This window comes from Gopherus flavomarginatus, chromosome 1 (genome assembly GCF_025201925.1).
Source record: "Gopherus flavomarginatus isolate rGopFla2 chromosome 1, rGopFla2.mat.asm, whole genome shotgun sequence".
Taxonomy (NCBI): domain Eukaryota; kingdom Metazoa; phylum Chordata; order Testudines; family Testudinidae; genus Gopherus; species Gopherus flavomarginatus.
In genome coordinates, this window is record NC_066617.1 from 168,318,423 (window position 1) to 168,339,981 (window position 21,559).

The following is a 21,559-nucleotide window of genomic DNA, read 5'->3' on the forward strand; positions in this document are numbered from 1 at the left end:
TGGCAGGTCAGTGGTGTGGCCTGGGAGAGCGGGGGGGCATGGGTGGCAGGAGCAGGTCAGGACTGAGGGGAAAGTAGAGTCATGCGCATGCCACCCTAATGGCACATGGACTGCCCCTGCCGTCTGTGGTGGCAATTTGGAATGCTGCTTGGGACGGTGAAAACAGTAGAGCCGGCCTTGATTCCAGACTTGGATCCAGCTGTAAACTTTGCATCTCTGGCCTTTCTCAACCCTAGCCTAAATTGGAATGTTAAATCCAAGTACTAGAAAACTTTCAAGTACTTTAGATTTGACTCCACAGTCTTCTTCCACAGATTTAACAAAAAATTGGGCCATGTTTCACATGACTGTGAGCATGAACTGCTTATATCTTTTGAAGATTTCGCACATCCTGTCTCAGCTAATAAAAGCTAGTTCGTCTTGTTATTTTCAGAGAAAATCAGAGGCAGTTGGAAAAAAAGCAAACCGCTGAAACAGTTTCTAGGGTAAGAGATGGAAATCTGCAGCCTTCAGAAATTGAAAACATTCTCTATGATTCAGAAGCTAATGGAAACCATGCATCAACCGAAAAAGAAAAGAGCAAACATTCATGGACTTAAATAAGATTAACAGAAACCACTTACACGAGACACACATTGAGTGTGATTCTCCACACTACTACTCCAGTTTTCATTAGAGTAGCTATATGGAAATGAATGGAGCTTCACTAGGGTGACCAGATGTCTGATATTTCGCTCCACCGGCAGCACTTGGCTTTTTTTGTGTGTGTGTGCGCTCCATTGGCAGCACTTGTGTTTTTTTTGCTCACCTCGTCCCCATGTGTCCCGATATTTTCTTCATCTCATCTGGTCACCCTCGGTGGAACTCAAGGACAATCAGACTCATTTACTTACCACCAACTGTTGCCTGAATAACATCAATGCTTTGTTGGTTTCTGGTTTCAGTTTGAACAGACTGAAAGGGGACATAACAGTTTTCAAGTATATAAAAGGTCGTTAAAAGGAGGATGGAGAAAAATTGTTCTTAACCTGTGAGGATAGGACTGGGAGCAATGGGCTTAAATTGCAGCAAGGGCAGTTTAGGTTGGACATTAGGAAAAACTTCCTAATGTGGTGGTTAAGCACTGGAATAAATTGCCTAGGGAGATTGTGGAATCTCCATCATTGGAGATTTTTAAGGGCAGGTTGGACAAACACCTGTCAGGGATGGTCTAGCTAATACTTAGTCCTGCCTTGAGTGCAGGGGACTGGACTAGAAGACCTCCTGAGATCCCTTCCAGTCCTATGATTCTATGATAATCACAAGTTTGGAAAGTCACATTGGAAGGACAGAATTTTGCCATTTCCCCAGGCTTTTTGTAGTAATAAGAAGAGTGCTCAGTGTTACAGTGACTAGGCTAACTGCTCCTCTGACCCCTCCTGGTTTCTTTGGGTGTGTCTTCACCACAGTAAAAATCCTGTGGTACTGAGTCTCAGAACCCAGGTCAATTGACACAGGTTCATGGGGCTAAAAATTGCAGTGTAGACAATTCGGGCTTGGATTGGAGCTGAAGTTTTGAGACCCACCCACCTCATAGGGTTTCAGAGCCTGGGCTCCAGTCTGAGGCCAAACGTCTGTGCTGCAATTTTTAGCCATCCAGCCTGAGCCGCAGTCAGCTGATGTGGGCCAGCCCTCGACATGCCACGAGTCTTTTATTGCAGTGTAGATGTGCCCTTTGAGCACACCTCAACTCAGGTTTCATCTCTCAAGCTGTCACCTCTCTTGGGGAGGGGTGGGGTGGAAATCACATGATTCTCCCACTCTCAGATTCAGTCCTGGGCTGCAGTCCCCAGGTGCTAACCATGATTACCGCAGCAGCATAGGTGCCAACTCCATGGGTGCTGTGGGGCTGCAGCACCCATGGGGAAAAATTAGCAGGTGCTCTGCACCCACTGGCTGCCAAGCTCCCTCTGTCCCCACCCCCTCCTCACCGCTGCCTCCTCCCCCCTCAGCGCATTGTCCCCGCTCCTCCCCCTTCCAGTGCGTCTGCCTGCCACCTAACAGCTGTTTGGCGGCACTTAGAACTTTCTGGGAGGGAGGGGGAAGGAGTGGCGATGCGGTGCCCTCTGGGGACGAGGCAGTAAAGAGGTGGAGTACAGGCAGGGACTTGGGGGAAGGGGCTGGAATTGGAGTGGGGTAAGGGTGGTGCCAGTGGCAGGGGAGGGGTTGAGCATCCATGGGGCAGAGGGAAGTGGGCGCCTATGCCCAGCAGGCCTGAGTTTTGATCAGTACCTGCAGTTCTGTTCCTTCCAGGAGCTAAGACAGGTAGCCTGCAGTCAGTAGTCAACCTTCTTAAAACAAAGGATTGTATTTAGAACTAAAGCATTTCAGAAAAAACAGATCTTTAAACAATAAATAGTCTATACTCATGCCTGTCTTTCCTTAAAGTTGACCTTTCCCTGAAAGACAGGATATATCGGAAGACAACTGCTTCAGACGTTGCCACAGGATCTGTCTGTGTTCCATCTCAGTTCCTCAGAAACGTCTCATGCATTACACCTTCCCCACTTCTTTCCGGATAATCCTCTTAACTGTTCAGTGTCACTTAGATCTCTAGGGTCCTAGCCTTGCCAAAACAGCTGTGTACATTTGGACTGGAGCCTGGAAGTAGCATATTCACTGCTAAAAGTTCAGTCACTGTCTTGTAATTGTCTCTAAAGTGTTTGTTGGGAGGTAGCTTATCTATAGCCATTGTGTTGCTTTCCTACTTGTTTTTCTGGTAGCTCCTTATTAAGCCCCTATATATTCATAGAAGAAAGTCTCAAAACTCAGTAGAACTGTATAGTAACTTTACCTCACAGCTGGTGGGTGTAAATTATTACAGCTCAATATTCTTAGATTATGCTATAGCTACTCCATATTCACCACCCTCAACACTTTATAGGAGCAGGCCCTATAATTTTTGCCTATTATCCTGGCAAACTTTTGTGATGAAACTTAGAAGTGTAAACACAGATGTGGCAATCACATTGGCCTTCTGTTTTCCTCAATGCAATATTGCCCTTTCATATGAACTTTTCCCCTAGAATGTCTTTTTGGGGCGGCCCTTTAAATTTGACAGAGGCAAACAGTTACAGACCTAAAATGACTACTTAGTAACTGCTTTCTGTTTGCTGCATCTTCTACTCTTTCCAGCTGGTAAGTAGCTGTCACATTTACTCCTAAGTTTTCTTCTTGCTAAAACAGTATATTCTTTCATAGTGTAATGATCAGATGGTCTATTGAAAAAGGTGCTTGAGACAAATCTTTTTCTGTGAGATCCATCTATTGTGTTTGTTTCCTTGGATTAAGAAAACACATGGCAATGAAATAAAGCTAGTATTTCTTGCAATGAGGTCTGGCACAGTGTGACTGGCCTTTTTAAAGGGAAATGGGACCAGCCTCATCTGTGTCATATTTAATTAGCTGCTTCTTAGCCTGAGAGGGCGCAAATAAGGAGGGTCAGGTGCTGTCTCGCATGACCTTCTCATAAACAAACTAGCGAAATGCAACCTAGCTGGAGCTACTATAAGGTGGTGCAAAACTGGTTGGAAAACCATTCCCAGAGAGTAGTTATCAGTGGTTCACAGTGAAGCTAGAAGGGCATAATGAGTGAGGTCCCTCAGGGATCAGTTCTGGGTCTGGTTCTGTCTCAATGATTTAGATAATGGCATAGAGAGGACACTTATAAAGTGTGTGGACAATAGCAAACTGAGAAGGGTTGCAAGTGTTTTGGAGGATAGGATTAAAATTCAAAATGATCTGGAGAAATTGGAGAAATGGTATGAAGTAAATAGGATGAAATTCAATAAGGACAAATGCAAAGTATTCCCCTTGGGAAGGAACAATCAGTTGCACACATACAAAATGGGAAATGACTGCCTAGGAAGGAGTACTGTGGAAAAGGGTCTGAGGGACCACAAGCTAAATATGAGTCAACAATGTAACCTAACCCTGTTGCAAAAAAAAAGCAAACATTCTGGGATGTGTTAGTAGGAGTGATGTAAGCAAGACATGAGAAGTAATTCTACCACTCTGCTCCACGCTGATTAGGCCTCGACTGGATTATTGTGTCCAGTTCTGGGATTTACATTTCAGGAAAGATGTGGAAAAATTGGAGAAAGTCCAGAGAAGAGCAACAAAATTATTAAAGGTCTAGAAAACATGACCTAGGAGGGAAGAGTGAAAAAACTGGGTTTGTTTAGTCTGGAGAAGAGAAGACTGAGAGGGGACATAACAGTTTTCAAGTACGTAAAAGGTTGTTACAAGGAGGAGGAAGAAAAATTGTTTTTCTTAACCTCTGAGGATAGGAGAAAAAGAAATGGGCTTAAATTGCAGCAAGGGAGGTTTAGGTTGGACGTTAGGAAAAACTTCCTAACTGTCAGGGTGGTTAAGCACTGGAATAAATTGCCTAGGGAGATTGTGGAATCTCCATCATTGGAGATTTTTAAGGGCAGGTTGGACAAACACCTGTCAGGGATGGTCTAGCTAATACTTAGTCTTTCCACGAGTGCAGGGCACTGGACTAGATGACCTCTCAAGGTCCCTTCCAGTTCTGTGATTCTATGATAGGGTCCTTATAACCTTCTCTGCTGCACTCACAAGAGCTTCATCACTTAGGCCTTGTCTATCCTACAAGCAATAACCATATTTTTTTGTAACCAGGTCAAGATGCTCTCCTCTAACTCAGAACGAACACAGTGGAGTTGTGTCCATTTGGCATCTTTGTCACAACATGTCTGAGTAATTGCCTATATCAGGGAGCCTGACCTTGCTTGTATCATTGCATTCTCAGAAATTCTAGGCCACTAACCCACACTTCTTCAACAGGGGGCAGAGTGCCTGAAGGACATGTCCATAAGCCAGCAGCTGGGGCTGTGATCCACATGAACTCTGTGATCCACAGAAGGGACCATTGGTTAAATATCAGGCATGGTTAGAGATTCCTGCCTCCCTTGCAAAACAACAGTGTGCCAGATGGGTTAGGGAATGACAACCATGTGTCAGTTTCTCTGCCAAGGGAAAAACACTGCTAGCTGCCATGGTTACTAACTAGGGTTGCCAACATTGTATTTTAAAAAGGGCCTATTCTCTTAGCACCCCTGCCCCACCCCTCCTCCAGATATTATTATTGTTATTAATTAATTAATAATGAGCAGTACTCACCTACATTCGCCAAAGGTATTTCTTGCTGCTTTTTGCAGCATTCAGCAACTCCCGATCTTGTCCAGAGATGAGAAAAAACAAGGAACACGCCATGTAATAAGGCACGGTTGGCAACCTTGTTGCTAACAGAATACTAATGGGGTGTGTGGGTACAAATGAAGTTGGCGGCATCCATATTCCTGACTGGCAAAACTTGTTTAAAAGTTATAGCGTATGTGCATCCTTCAGGCTTCTTTACAACTTAGGCTGTAGGATGCCTGTTTAAATCTATATCACCATGGATAAGTAAGAGCTGCTGACTATCCCTTTTAAAGATGTTCAGATGGCAGATACCATTGTTCAGAATAATGACTAGATGATGCTGAAAAGTCTGATACTGCAATTTTTGCACAAGTCTGGCATGAGGTTGTTCTGTCCCGTGGTAGAGTTGTGCTTTGTAATTGTAAATGGCTGGAAATAGGCCACAGATATTACCTTCATTCTTATGACATCACCTGTTTGCTAGCCTCATATTGTACTTTGTAATACCACCTTTAAAACTTGCATGAGACTCTACTACCACAGACTTCCAACACTGGAGTCACTTTATCCTAGAGTTCTATGACACTGTTGCTGAGAAGCTGGCTGAATACAGCAGTACAGTATTTGCTAACATTAACACATGCTGAATTCTTGTTCAAGTCAACCACTCTTCAATAGTTGTTCGTAATGCACAATTTATGAACATTTGTTGCTGATCGGATTTTGCTTGCGTGTGTGTTTTAGGAATGGTTGTCCTTCGTATAAATACCTATTTGTATGTGAACAAGAGCATTTGTTATTCTTTATTCACTTTGTTACTTTTATTATGACTCACTATTCATTATTTTCCACATTAAAATGTTTCAATCAGAAAATCAAGGAGCCGAGATAATGCCATGTGACTTTAAACAGTCAGCATGAATAATGAATATGAATAGTGAATAGCTGAATTAAACAGTTTGTAAACAACCTTTAGACTAAAAATTGTTAATATACTAGATGTCAGTTAGTGAAAAATAAATATATTTTTCAGAAACCAGAAGCAGTTCCTGAATGATTTGCAAAGGCTAATGTAAAATTTCCAAAAATGCCTAAGTGATTTAGGGCCCACATCATGAAAAGTATTTAGTCACCTAACTTCCATCAATTTCAATGCAAGTTAGGCACCTAAATTCCTTTGAGTATCTGGGTCTTAGGACCTTAAGAACTTGTTGAAACACAAAAGTTGTACTGCTTTATCTAGACCAGTACAGTTGAATAGGTACAACACCCTTCCTCTCCCCCCCCTGCACACAGTGTGGATGCAGTTATACTGGTAATAATGCGCCTTTATGCTGGTATAACTGCATCCACAGTAGGAGTTGAAGTAATATAATTATATCAGTAACAAAATTGCACTGCTAACCAAAATAGTCACACTTATAAAAAAAAAACAGTGGGGAGATCAAGCCTAATTCCCATTTTCAAAAGTGATTTAGATGCTTAGGCTCCTCCATTCCATTGAATGAGAGGCCCTGTATTAGGACCCTTTTTAATCTACAGCATACACAGTACATATAGCCAATTTTCAGACTGTATGTATGGCCAGCTATTCAAATAGCATGGCCTGTTGAAATATAAAATAAGGAGCACAGTAGAGTACTCAGCCCTTTGTAACTGTACACTTTGAAATTCACCCCTGTGCAGAGGATTAACACAAGTCTCACACAGAGGGTATAAGAGGCACTAAAGTACTACATTAATCTTTGTGCTGGGCTTCTCTAGAGGAATGAGTTTCACCTACTCTGCATCTCTAAAGGCCATGTCAATATGTACAGCGCTGCAGCATTGCAGCTGTACAGATACAGCTGCACTGCTGCCAGGGCCGGCTCTAACTTTTTTGCCACCTCGAGCAAAAAAAAAAAGTGCCACCCTGCTGTAACACCTGCCCGAGTGCTGCGCCGCCCCGCTGAACCTGCCCGAGCGCCACCCTGCCCCACCATAAACCCCCCCCAAGCACTGCACTGCCCTGCCGAAACACCTCCCCAAGCGCTGCGCTGCCCTGCTGAAACACCCCCCTGAGCGCTGCCCTGCCCTGCCAAAACACTCCCCCAAGATCTGCGCCACACCGCTGAAACAAAAACAACAACAAAAACCTCGAGCACTGCCCCACCGAACCCCAAAAGAAAACAACAACAACCCGAGCTCCCCCCACCAACCCAAGATTGGCTGCCCCTTACAAAGTGCTGCCCAAGACATGTACTTTGTTGGCTGGTGCCTGGAGCCCGCCCTGTCTGCTGCAGCGTGGCTGGTGAAGATGCTCTGTGCTGATGGGGGAGAGCTCTCCCGTCAGCATAAAAAAACCCGCCTCCATGTGCGGTACAAGCCATGTCAGCGGGAGAAACTCTCCTACTGACATAGTGCTGTTCACATGAGTGCTTATGTCAATGTAATTTATGTTGCTCAGGAGATGGAATAGTCACACTCCTGAGGGACACAAGTTATACTGACATAAGTGGCAGTATAGACATAGCCTAAGTTTGCAATGGCTGTACTTCATTATGGTACAGGGCAGAGCATGCTGTCAGCACTCAGATGATAAATACAACCAATATTAATGGAGTTAAGACTGTCATTACTGCTATATTAAACTGTGCTCTTTGAGTTAAAACCCCCAGCGGGTGATGTAGATATGCACCCTCCACCAGTAGACGTCTTAGTGCAATTTGCATTGTCTAATCTCCAGGACTGTATTTGGTACTGGACAGGGAACTATCCTCACTGTAGTACATTCAGTAAAAAACAAGTAAACAAACATTGGCACTTTGATTTCCTTATTTTCAACCCAAGAGATTAGGATAAAAAAGCCAGGTTCATTTAAATGACTCAGAACCTACTGGTAGTACAGCGATATAAAGTTCTTTGGAGGTAGAATGGTGCATTCTTACTGAAAAGTATTCCCTTGATCAGCAAAGCTCTTAAACATGTGTTGATGGGGATATTCAAATACTTAAAGTTAAGCACCCTTTTAAGTGCTTTGTTGAATCCAGGCCATATGCTGCAGTAATGGACTTAACAGTCATAACATAAAAGAATTGTTTCGTTGCCACCTACCATTATGATTTCTTTGCTATTTAAGGAGCAAAACAAACAATATAGCTCAAATTGCCATAAGTGACACAGCCCCTTTGAAGTGCATTCATCTTTAAGTGGGATTATTTCTCAGAAGTTCTTGATCTAACATAAATGAAAAGCAATAAAATGATGAATGTAGATTCACCATCTGAAAAGCGAGACTGTAAAAATGATATCTTTTTACTCAATAAATCTGCTCCTTGGTCCTAATTCTCTTCTCACTTATGCCACTGAATCTCTATGGACTTCAATGGAGTTACTCCTGATTTACACCAATGTGTATCAGAATTTGCATATAATTGGTCAGGTCAGTATACTTTAGTAGCAAAATACAAGTTGACAGATATTTACTCCTGTTAGCCCTGCAGACAGACATGTCAAATCAGTGGAAAAAATGCAGAAATTGGGCATGTTTTTGGCTAAATTGGCTTGTGAGTTGCTTGTTGGCTAGTTTATGGCTTGTATCTTGTTGTAGCTCATTGCTTCTTTTTTTGATCAGCTCACAGCAAGCAGGGGCCAGGGCGGGAGAGAGTCAGGGATGCACAGCGGGCCCACCACAGTCCCAGACTGCACGCTGGGGGATTCTAGAGTGTTGGAGTTCTTCGGGATTGGCTTGTTTTGGCCTTGTTTTGAAATGGGATTAGCTTGTTTTTTGGCTTATTGTGAAAGTCGAGGTGCTTATTTACCATGTGAAAGTTGGCAGCTGTGCCTGCAGAGTCACCACTGCTAAGAGAGAATGAGTTGGATGCTATTCCATCCATGGAATTATTTACCAAATTCCAGTAAATAAAATGCCTATCTGAAACCACTGAAGCTAATGAGATTATACTGGTGTCACTGAAGACATGCTTTGATCTTTCTTCCTGGTAATCGTATCTAAGAGAAGAAGAACCAAGCTTGAATCTTGGATCCCAGGCTGTGTTTAGAAGCAAAAGGATCACATTCAAATGACAATCCTGCACACTGAGCACATTATATATGGAGTCATTAGGAGTCGATAAACATGGAATCCCATACAGTCACTTGGGTCACTTTTTGAAGTAAAACCACAATGTGAAGTTACCTGAAATACTGACCTTCTGGATATCAAGATATGGAATTGTATTATGGACTATTGTCATGATATGAAACCAGGTTCAGTGATTTCATGCAGACTGGTCCCTCTGTACTTTTATTGAGATATAATGGTTGGTTTTGTTCCATTTATTCCAAGCAATCTAGAATAATTCAGGAGATTGTTGAAGTATCCATAATATATTCGGGGAAAATAAACATAATCCAGTTACTTTAATCCTTCCAAACTGTATTTATCTAACCCCATGAAAATGATCAAAGGGATTGGTGGGTATATGTGGGTGAAGGGAGAAAAAATATGGGGACTTCAGATTTTTCTTATCTTTCTCTGCAGCTTCCTCTCTGAATAGAAACAATTTATATCTGATGAGCAGTGTAAGGTATAAAAGCAAGTTCTGTTAAGAAATAAGGGAATACAGAAGCAAAATTCTGAACAGACGAAACAGAGCCTAGTCCTGCACTACTGAAGCAATGGGAATGTTGTAGAGCTGGTCAGAAATTTTCTGACCGAATGTTTTTTCATTAGAAAATGTTGGTTTGTTGAAATAGACGTGTTCCACCTCCCACCCAGTGGTATAGTTCTTAACTGCCATGTCTCCCTGCCAGCATGGCCCCCTAGCCCCACCCTCATGCTGCTTTCTAACCATACCCTCATGCCCTGTGTGTGCGGGGCACAGGGGTGGAGTGGAGCCAGAATGCCATTCCAGCATGCTCTGACTCCATTACGTCACTGCCCCCATCTCCTTGGCTCCTAGCAAGCTGTCATTGAGCCAGGGTCCCAGGGCTTGCAGATACCATGGTTCATCAGCAGACTGCCTGGGAGGATGATAAATGTTTCATGAACCATATGCTGGGTAATAACATGCAAAGGCTCTGGGCTTGTCATACTAAACGGAGAGCCATTTACAGAGATGTTGCAACTTCACGCAGCATTCTAGCCATATGCACACAGACTGCCTCCTCCAAAGTCTCCCCTCTTGCAACCTGTTCCTTCCAAGTTCCTTGCAGGTTGCTACAATAGCTTCCCCAGAAAACTCTTTGGTAAGCTTCTTCATTGTGGCAGCTGGGTGCTCATTTTGGGCCTGATCCAAAGCCCACAAAAATAAATGGAAAGACTCCAATTGATTTCAGTGGGGTTGGATCAGGCCCCTTTTCTGCGAATATATTTATGCTATTTTAGGAAATGATGAGAAGTCAGAGCCCCGTTTGATACGAGTTCCTTAGTGACTTGGCGGATAGTACAGCAACCTATGTGGCTCTCTAATCCTGGGCAAGCCACTTCACACCTCTCCGCTTCTTCAGTTTTCCCATCTATAACCAGAAGATAATACTCACCTACCTCCTCTGCCTGTTAAGAGAGAGAATGCATTAATATTTGTAAAAGTACTTTTCAGATGCTCCGGTGGAAAGTCGTATGGGAGTGCACAGTATTCTTCTTCCCTTTATTCCCTTTGCTGCTACAAGCTATCTACCAAATACGTGTGTTTTATTTGAGGATCAAGCTGCCTTTTGCTAATTAGTGAGTTGGAACTATAATCAGTATCAGGTATGTAGAAGCTGGAAGAAAAGACATACTTGCTGCTAAATATTGCCTTCTCTAGTTGTTTATTGTATCAAAACAAACGACAAAAGTAAATGTCTCAGGCAGACATAGTGAGGGCCAAATCCTCATCTACTATTCATCAGTGTAGCTCTGTTGACTTCAGTGGAGCCATGTTGATTTAGACTAGCTAACGATCTGACTAAGGACTCTTTCCTGGGGGAATAATATTGGATATTCCCATTTTGCATATTTCCCATTAGTTATGACTTTGATTTGTATCAGGATGCCTGTATCATACTTTTTGCTTGTGTGGTTTCCTTTAGCTCCACAAAATTCACACCTTTTTAAAAATTTATTTACGGAAATTGACAGGACGTAGGCTGGTGAGTAGCAAGAAAAATATTTAGCTCTTACACAGGAAAATGAATGAATATGGAAAACCCCTAATAAGAATAACTCCAGCTGGAACTAAAATATTCTCCAAAATATTTAGTGCGCAGACTTTTATTCCCTTTTCATTCATACCAACAGAAATTTTGTGTCAGTGAGGACTGTAAGAAGGGGCCCTGCATGTAAAAATACTGACACGCCTATATTTCTTTCCATAAATGAATAAAATAACACTGTCCAAAAAGTACTTTTTGTGCTCTGAATAAACAGCAATTCTGGGAGGACCAAAGAAACATCTTGTAAACTTGCATTTGTTTTGATCACATCCTGGTGGAAAGTACAGTGTGAAAGTGATGGAACCACATCGGAATTTATAATTGATGTTGGCATGAGTTTATATATTGACTAATACAGAAACATTTCTGTGGTTGGAGACTGTACGGTTTTATGATTATAACCATAAACGCAGCATAAAAAGCACCATGTATTGGCCTGTATGTACATGATTAGGGAATGGAGTCTTGGCTCTCTCATTTGATGAGCTGGCCTGTGCATCTGAGCTGGCTCAGCAGGTGTTGTTGTCTGCTGTTGGTATAGGCCAACAAATTGTTACTTGGAAGATGACTGAGCCTCAGAGGGGTGTGTCTGAGGACCATGTCTCCTGGGACAAAGCAGCTTACTCACCACCCTGTGTTGAGGGCTAAGCTAGCCCTGTTTTGTTTTTCTACAGAGGAGCCACCCTTTCAATTAGTCTTCCTTCCTTTCTTTAACTTTTTTTATTGGGATGATGGGATGGAATGAGCACTACCACATGCAGACAATTATTATTTTACAGTACTTAAGAATGAAAATCTTCAGAAGCCACCCGTCTGCCATTGTAACGGTCTGGTCCTGTGGTGTGCTGAGCTCCCTCAGCTCCCATTTGAAGACATTGAGGGTTTTGCATCATTTACATTTGGTACGTGGGGGAGGGAGCATCACTAAACTGTTGAAGATATTATGGCTGATCTTCATGATACCATGTATTCTAAATTGTCCAAGGGGTGGAGTTTTCATCCTTCTTGCCCTATGTAAAGCTGTTTGAAGGGTTGAGAGAGAGGTGAGATGGAATCTTCTAGGAGCACCACTAAAAGACAATTCATGGTTCTGATTTCATTCTTGAGGCTTTACTTTTCTAATGAAGGGCCTGTTCTGGTGAGGTCTTGAGCACCCTCAATGTGCTAAGTGAAATGCAATATGATCTACTGGAACAAGCCTGTGGGTGGACGACAAGGGCCTGTTGCATTTTAATCCTACCTCTGCTACTGATTTGCTGTGTGGAGAGTTAATAATGTCTTTGTTTCCTCATCTGTAGGAATAGGAATAGATGTAATAATGTGTCTGTCTGCCTCACAAGGATGAAGTGAAGGTAAAGGTTTGCAACACTTTATAGATGCTAACCATTATTATTTTATTAAAGGGATCCCAGGAGAGGCTACCTTAGTCTGCTAATTGTTGCTGATTCAGACTCCCTTCCAAAGGCACCAGGCCTGCAATGGCACTGTAGGAGTACAAGGGAAGGCACACCTTGCTATACTCACTCCAGAGATTTTGGTTACTCTCCTTCCAGGGTAACCAACTCTTCCAGACATTTTGGCTCAGGGGGATGCTGTAAGGGGGAGAGTCTCAGAGTCTGGGCTCCAGCCTGAGCCTGAGGGCTTGGCTACACTTGAGAGTTGCAGCGCTGGTGATGGGGTTACACCGCTGCAACTTACTTTGTGTCCACACTTGCAAAGCACGGCCAGTGCAGCAACTCCCTGGCTGCAGCGCTGGCTGTACACTTGGTCTGCTTGGGGTGTAACGATTCCAGCGCTGGTGATGCAGTGCTGGTCATCGAGTGTGGCCAGCAAAAGCGCTTTAATTGGCCTCCAGGGTATTAGGGGGTAGGTATCCCAGCATACCTTTTCAGCCACTCTGCTCATCGTTTCGCACTCCACTGCCCTGGGCTCAGGTGACCCGCCCTTTAAATGCCCCGGGAATTTTAAAAATCCCCTTCCTGTTTGCTCAGCCAGGTGTGGAGTGCAATCAATCAATCAGTGACCATGCCTCCACGCCCCAAACGAGCCCCAGCATGGAACACTTGCGAGCTGCAGGACCTCGTCAGTGTTTGGGGTGAGGAAGCTGTGCAGTCACAGCTGTGCTCCAGCCGGAGAAATTATGATACCTATGGGCAGATATCAAAGTCCATGCTGGAAAGGGGCCATGAATGGGACGTGGTGCAGTGCAGGGTTAAAGTAAAGGAGCTGTGGAGTGCCTATTGCAAAGCCCGTGAGGGAAACCGCTGCTCAGGTGCTGCCCCCACGACCTGCCATTTTTACAAGGAGCTGGATGCGATACTTGGGGGTGACCCCACTGCCAATCCGAGGACCATGATGGACAGTTCAGAGCAGGGAGAGGAGGAGGACAGTGTAGAGGAAGCCGAGAGTGAGGCTACTGAGGTGGTGGGAGACACCCCGGAGTCCCAGGAGGCATGCAGCCAGGAGCTCTTCTCAAGCCAGGAGGAAGCTAGCCAGTCGCAGCAGCTGGAACTTGTTGGTGAAGAAGAAGCAGAGGAGCGGGTTCCTGGTAAGCAGATTTTATTTTTAGGATGGAACTGTTTTGGGAGAGGAGAGTGGGAGTTATGGCTGCCTGCATGCATGCCTAGATGTGGAATAGCCCATTGATTTGGTCTATCATGTCTCTGTAATCGGCCTCGGTAATCTCTTCAAAAGTTTCAGCCAGAGTGTGGGCAATGCGCTTGCGCAAGTTTATAGGGAGAGCCACTGTGGTCCTTGTCCCAGTCAGGCTAACGCGTCCGCGCCACTGTGCCGTGAGGGGTGGGGGGACCATTGCTGCACACAGGCAAGCTGCACAGGGACCAGGGCGGAATCCACATTGCTGTAGAAGACCCTCCTGCTCTTCCCAGGTAACCCGCAGCAGTGAGATATCTGGCAGGATAAAATCCTGTGGAAAACGTAGGGATAGTGCAGGTCCCCCCCAGCTGCTCTCTGCTTTCCCCAATGCACAGAAACCCCAGTGAGCCCTGACTCAAGCAGCTCCCCTTCCCAGGTGAGCTGCGGCAACAACATGGCTTCATTAATCACTCATTCCCCATTACTCACCATGACTTCGCTGCTGTGGCCTCTCTGTGCTATGTTTGCTATGTGTAAATGATGCTACAAATAGTCTACAAACTCCTTCACTGTGATTATAAACAATGCAGCCTCTGTAATAAATGTTTCTATTTCTGTTTTTTTTAAGTGTCCTTGAATCCTCCGGCCCTATCACAGCCTGCTGAAAGACTACAGAACTTGAGGAGGAAACCAAGAAAAAGCAAAGAAGATTTGGTGAAAGCAGTTATGAATCAGTATGCCAGAGAGAATAAGAGGCTGCAGGACTGGAGACAGAAAATTGCATCAGTGGAGGGAAACACAAAGCAGGAGAAAGGAATTGGCTACCAAGAAAAGCACAAAGCAGCTGATAAGCCTCCTGGCGCACCAAATGGACTGTATGCAGTCACTCATAGCCATACAGGCAGATCACTACCGTGCTAAGCACCCCTCCCATCCCAAAGCTCTCTCCCTTGTGCCCCACTGTTTGCTCAAAACCCCCTTCTCCAGCATCCTGATTCTTACCACCACCAGCTGCCCCCAACACCTGTACATTCACCTACCATCCCTGAGAACTATGACCCTTACCCTATGCACTCAACCCTCATCACCATGCAGCATAGTAATCCTGAAGTGCAGCAGGCATTGCACAGCACTCCATGCAGGACATATTCAAACCTCTGACTGTACAGTTCAGCACCCTACCCCCCTGCCCTTTTATGTACTGTATTTTGAATAAATGATTTCTTGGCTTTTAAAACAGTTTTTATTATTGCAGAAAGTGAAACATACTGTACCCCAAGGGAAAAACAGGCACTGCAAATCATTGTAACCACTGCACTTCACTCCCATGCAAGGCACCAAACATTACTGTTGGCTTTCAGCCTCAAATTGCTCCCTTAAGGCATCCCTAATCCTTGTAGCCCTGTGCTGGGCCTCTCTAGTAGCCTTGCTCTCTGGCTGTGCAAATTCAGCCTCCAGGCGTTGAACCTCAGAGGTCCATGCCTGACTGAATCTTTCACCCTTCCCTTCACAAATATTATGGAGAGTACAGCACACGGATATAACCGTAAGGATGCTGCTTTCCCCCAAGTCCAGCTTCCCATACAGAGATCGCCAGCGCCCCTTTAAACAGCCAAAAGCACACTCCACAGTCATTCTGCACCGGCTCAGCCTGTAGTTGAACTGTTCCTTTCTGCTGTCAAGGCTCCCTGTGTACGGTTTCATGAGCCATGGCATTAACGGGTAAGCGGGGTCTCCAAGGATCACAATGGGCATTTCGATGTCCCCTAATGTGATCTTGGGGTCTGGGAAAAAAGTCCTGGCCTGCAGCTTCTTAAACAGGCCAATGTTCTGAAAGATGCGTGCGTCATGCACCTTTCCGAGCCAGCCTGTGTTAATGTCAATGAAACGCCTACGGTGATCCACAAGCGCCTGGAGAACCATAGAGAAATACCTCTTCTGATTAATGCACTCGGATGCTAGGTGGAGTGGTGCCAGAATAGGAATATGGGTCCCATCTATCGTCCCTCCACACTTAGGGAAACCCATTTGTGCAAAGCCATCCAGAATGTCCTGCATGTTCCCCAGAGTCACCGTTCTTCTCAGCAGGATGCGATTAATGGCCCTGCAAACTTGCATCAACACAATTCCAATGGTCGACTTTCCCACTCCAAACTGGTTCGCGACCGATCACTAGCTGTCTGGAGTTGCCATCTTCCAGATTGCAATAGCCACCCGCTTCTCCACTGGCAGAGCAGCTCTCAATCTCGTATCCTTGCGCCGCAGGGTGGGGGCGATCTCCTCACACAGTCCCATGAAAGTGGCTTTTCTCATCTGAAAGTTCTGCAGCCACTGCTCGTCATCCCAGACTTCCATGATGATGTGATCCCACCACTCAGTGCTTGTTTCCTGAGCCCAAAAGCGGCATTCCACGGTCCTGAGAATGTATGTGAATGCCACAAGCAATTTTGTGTTGTACGCATTACGCGACTTGCTATCATCATCGTACTCCTCACTGCCACTTTGGATCTTAAGGAATAGCTCAACTGCCAAACGTGATGTGCTGACAAGACTCGTCAGCATATTCCTCAGCAATTCCGGCTCCATTTCCTGCAGACCGAAACGGAACACAGAATTGCGCTGCACAGAAGCCATTGAAAGATGCAAGATGGTGCCAAACATGGACGGAAAGACAGGGATTGCTGGGATGTGAAGTGATGCATCACGGGGCGTTGGGACAGGAAGCAGAATGACCCGCCCCCTCCGCCCCCTTCCCACAACCCACTGCACCAAAATGGGAAGAGGTGCTGTGTGGGATAGCTACCCATAATGCACCACTCCCAGCACCGCTGCAAATGCTGCAAATGTGGCCACACTGCAGCGCTTTTCCTACACAGCTGTACGAAGACAGCTTTAATTCCCAGCGCTGCACACCTGCAAGTGTAGCCAAACCCTAAGAGTGTCCTGGAGTGTGCCTTTAAACGACTGTGTAATATTCGGGGAGGGAGGCCTAACAATGTAGTGGGTTAAGGTTGCAACAATTTTTAAAATGTGGGAAGGAATGTGGTTCCCACAACAGACTGAGTCGGGGCTTGTGTTTTGTTTATTATCTACTGGTTTAAAAGGATTCAGGTAAACTATTAACTACACAAAGGGTCTAATCTTCAGCTCTTAATCACATGAGTTAAAACAGGAGGATCAAGCATTAAATAAGTAAACTGTTTTATGCATAGGTGTAGGAACATGGGGAACAAGGAGGGGCATTGCCCCCCCAACGAGAAGCCTCGGGCTGGTGTGGAATTTGCCCCCTCCCCACTGGCATGAATGGAGCTGCCCCCCAAATATAGAAGTCAAATTATGCCCATGGTTTTATGCAATGGCTTGTGTCATCTCTTCCCAAGAGAAAATCTAGGGAAAAGCATCTGGGAAACATTTCTTTGGTATCATCCTGCCAAGTGGGAAGTGCTTACAGGTTCCAACAGGGGATGAGAAGAGTCTTCCTTCAACTGCATGGATGTCCTGAGGTTTGTGAGGCAATCCTGCTGAGGACTGAGGAATGGGATGGAGGGCAAACCAGTCTGTGTTATTCATTAGCTTCCCTGTCCTTTACAAGCATCTCTCTCTTTTAGGAGCAAAGTTGCCACTGTGTGTCTGCCCGGGCTTTGGCTGTATATATGCAAAGGTGAAAGAAGGAACTCTAAAGATGCAGCCACAAGAACCTGCTGCTGCTGCAGTTTGAGAGGCTGGGGATCAGGAATGAAAATGACCCCTAGAGATGTATTGAGGGAGAGAGGACAGTACATGCTGGAGAGTCTGTTAGTAGTTGCACCTATATGTAAATGCTGATGCCCCACTGACTCCTTCTTTCCTCCTTTAGGGCCTTTGAGTTGAATTTCCACTCCATTTGTCCCTTTAGCACGGGGCAGGGTAAAGAGTAACAATGTCCCTCTGTGTCTCAGAAACAGTGTGTTTAAGATTTGTTTTTGTTTCCACAAGAGCTGACATCTTATGTGGCATGAAACAGGTTGATTTCTGACAAGGCTCCTTTCTCTGGCGCCAACAGAAACAAGTTTTCACACCAGCTACTCTCCTCTCAGTGCCATAAATAGTGTGAGCCTGTTGAATTTAGTCCTAAGTGGAGCACAGGATCTGGTCCAAGAGGTGAATATAGCTGGACCACTTGGTAATAGTGACCATAATATAATTAAATTTAACATCCCTGTGGCAGGGAAAACACCACAGCAGCTCAAAACTGTAGCATTTAATTTCAGAAAGAGGAATTACACAAAAATGAGGAGGTTTGTTAAACAGAAATTAAAAGGTACAGCACCAAAAATTAAATCCCTGTAAGCTGCATGGAAACTTTTTAAAGACACCAAAATAGAGGCTCAATGTAAATGTATGCCCCAAATTAAAAAAACATAGCAACAGAACCAAAAAAGAGCCACTGTTGCTAAACAACAAAGTAAAAGAAGCAGTGAGAGGCAAAAAGGCATCCTTTAAAAAGTTACATCCTAGTGAGGAAAATAGAAAGGAAAATAAATTCTAGCAAATGAAGTGTGAAAATATAAAAGAATTTGAAGAACAGCTAGCCAAAGACTCAAAAAGTAATAGCAATTTCTTTTTTAAGTACATCAGAAGCAGGAAGCCTGCGGTTTTCAAAAAAAATTTCTGGCGACCCAGTTGAAGAAAATTGTTGCCCATGACTCAACAGAGTTGGGGATGAGTGGTTTGTGGTGTTGAAGGGGGTTCTGGGCTGGGGAAGAGGGTTGGAGTGCAGGGGTGTGGGCTCTGGAATGGGGCCAGGGATGATGGGGTTGGGGTGCAGGAAGGGGCTCCATGTTTGAGGGAGGGGCTCAGGGCTGAGGCAGGGAATTGTGGCACAGGCTTACTTCCAGCAGCTCCTGGTCAGTGGCACAGCTGGGGTGGAGAAGCTGACTTCCTGCCTGTCCTGGTACCGTGGACCGCTCTGCGCCCTGGAAGCGGCCAGTAGATCTGGCTCCTAGGCAGAGGCATGCAAGTGGCTCTGTGCGGCTCTCACCCACAGGCACTGCCCTCTCCAGCTCCCATTGTCTGGTTCTCATCCAATGGGAGTGTGGCACTGGTGCTCGGGGCAGGGGCAGCGTGCGGAGCCCTGTGGCCCCCCTGCCTATGAGCCAGACCTGTTGCTGGCTGCTTCTGGGGCCCAGTGCAGTGTTAGAACCAGTAAGGACTACTAGTTTTTATTGGCCGGTTGCCAGGGTCCCTTGGTGCTGAGCAAGGCAACCCAGTGCCTTCCCAAACTTGGAAAACCACTGCGCTAAACAACTAGTGGGGCTGCTGGATGATTGAGATGCTAAAGGAGCACTCAAGGACCATAAGGCCATTGCGGAGAAACAAAATGAATTCTTTGCATTGGTTTTCATGGCTGAGGATGTGAGGGAGATTCCCAAACCTGATTCGTTCAGGAACTTTTCATTTTGGAAAAGAGATACTAAAGGGGGGATATGATTGAGGTCTATAAAATCATGACTGGTGTGGAGAAAGTGGATAAGGAAGTGTTATTTACTCCCTCTCATAACACAAGAACAAGGGGTCACCAAATGAAATTAATAGGCAGCAGGTTTAAAACAAACAAAAGTATTTCTTCACACAATGCACAGTCAACCTGTGGAACTCCTTGCCAGAAGACAAGGCTGAAGTGAAGGCCAAGACTGTAACAGGGTTAAAAAAATAATTAGATAAATCCATGGAGGATAAGGCCATCTGTGGCTATTAGCCAGGATGGGCAGAGATGGCGTCACTAGCCTTTGTTTGCCAGAAGCTGGGAATGGGCGACAGGGGATGGATCACTTGATGATTGCCTGTTCTGTTCATTCCCGCTGGAGCATTGGCCACTGTTGGAAGACAGGATACTGGGCTAGATGGACCTTTGGTCTGACCCAGTATGGCTGTTCTTATGAATATGATGGGTACATCCTGTTCCCACTGAAGTCAGTGAGAGCCTGCCCCAGATTGCAAGGGGGCAGAAGCAGGCCTAATGGTCACAGAGGAAATGAAACATTTAATAGTGTCAGAAATATCACACACTTAGTAGTAAAATTTATTGAATAAATCTGGTTGAATACCACAATGGAAAATTCCAGGCAAGATAGAAATTATCAGAGTGGATCAGAACCTTGGTCCATCAAAGTCAGTATATCTGTCTCCGACATTGATCACCAGCAGATGCTTTAGAAGATGGTGCAAGAAACTCCACCGAAGCTAAAACATGTTTAAACTGGGTTCTGATGAACCAATGTAAAATTGTTTTTTAAACCAGCTTGGCAATATTGATTTTTATCCCAGTGTAAAGAGGGAGCAATCAAAGCAGGAGAAATCTCAATCTTAACTCAACTGATAGCAGGTCAGAACTCTTAAACCAAAACTACAGCATTGCTCTTAGCTGCCCTGTGTTGGTCTGAAACAACCTCTTGGAGTTAACTAAACAACCGTCTGCTCAAAGATAACTCAATAGCAGGTGTTTGAATTTAGTAACTCTACTTCCAAACTCTCCTAAGCATGCACTGAATATTAGTTATGCTACGACAATGATTTACAGTGTTTTCCCCAGGAATTGCAGTTAGGGGGTGTTTATATTTATGGAGGAGGGATGCAGGCTAATGAGGGATGAGACCGTGAAGGTGAAGGTGGGCTGTATGGCACCATAGTAAAAACTGAAAAATGTTTCATGACCATTTTAGTAGATTTAACTCATGTTTTAAAATCCTCACACAAATTAAAGTTGGCTACTCAAGCCTTCTGTGAAGCACTACATCTACATCCTTCTTGGTTTTTTATAATTTTGCACAACGCTGTTAATGAACTTCCTGAATGCAATGCATTCATCTTTGGTGGTTCTTGTGTGTCTGGTAATTCCATTCCTTCAACTGATATGGTCATTAGTTCATTCATATGATCAGGTAGAAGGCAACTTCTTTCAGAACACAAAATTCTATTCAATGATTAAAAAGAATGCTCAGTTGTAGCTCTTGTGACTGGGAATAGCAAAAGATGAATTCCTATTTCTTTCATCCAAGGAAACATAGCACAAAGATCAGTCCGAGTCAGTAGTGATGATAAAAAAGAAGTTGATGTCAAATCTTTATTCATTTGTCATATGATATTCCACTCTGTGTTCAAATTGTATATTCTATCCTGATGACGTGGCAGCTGCATTGCTGGTAGTGCCTCACTCCACTCAACTGTTGGAGTTTTGTAAGAGAAGCATCTGTAAAAGCTCTGTAGAGGTTGACTAGAATCTAAAAGTCACTGTTGTAGATTTATAAGAACCAAGTCTGTGTACTTTGTTTAGCTGTCTTAACAAACACTTCTTGTCCTCTTCACTTAAGAAGTCAACATAAGTGCCTTCATCAGTCAACTTCTGGACTGAAGTCTTTGCTTCTTCCAGTACATTTTCAATGGATATCTCTCTGATTGATCCAAGAGTAGCTTCTATTGCTGGACAAAGATCTACTGCTGTAGCAGATGCCTGGATGGCATTGTATAACAACCCAAGGGGTTTCAACAGTAGACTTACAAGAGAGAGAATGGTGATAGTAATCTCTGAAGGTAGTAGCAAAAG

General features: G+C 44.5%; 1 protein-coding gene across 1 annotated transcript; it reads left to right on the top strand.

Annotated features, from left to right (window-relative positions):
* The first annotated feature begins 13,262 nt into the window (after nucleotides 1–13,262).
* On the top strand, nucleotides 13,263–15,199 carry LOC127055013 (zinc finger and SCAN domain-containing protein 29-like). Its single transcript, XM_050961530.1, has 2 exons — nucleotides 13,263–13,930; nucleotides 14,606–15,199. Exons 1-2 carry the CDS (start codon nucleotides 13,408–13,410, stop codon nucleotides 14,896–14,898), a joined length of 816 nt encoding a protein of 271 aa, XP_050817487.1. The 5' UTR covers nucleotides 13,263–13,407; the 3' UTR covers nucleotides 14,899–15,199.
* Nucleotides 15,200–21,559: the final 6,360 nt, after the last annotated feature.

Bases quoted from the DNA above. Each gene is read 5' to 3' on its own strand.
- LOC127055013 (XM_050961530.1), top strand. From the start codon at position 13,408: ATGCCTCCACGCCCCAAACGAGCCCCAGCATGGAACACTTGCGAGCTG. The intron at 13,931-14,605 runs GTAAGCAGATTT...GTTTTTTTTAAG, and splicing joins AGCAGAGGAGCGGGTTCCTG to TGTCCTTGAATCCTCCGGCC.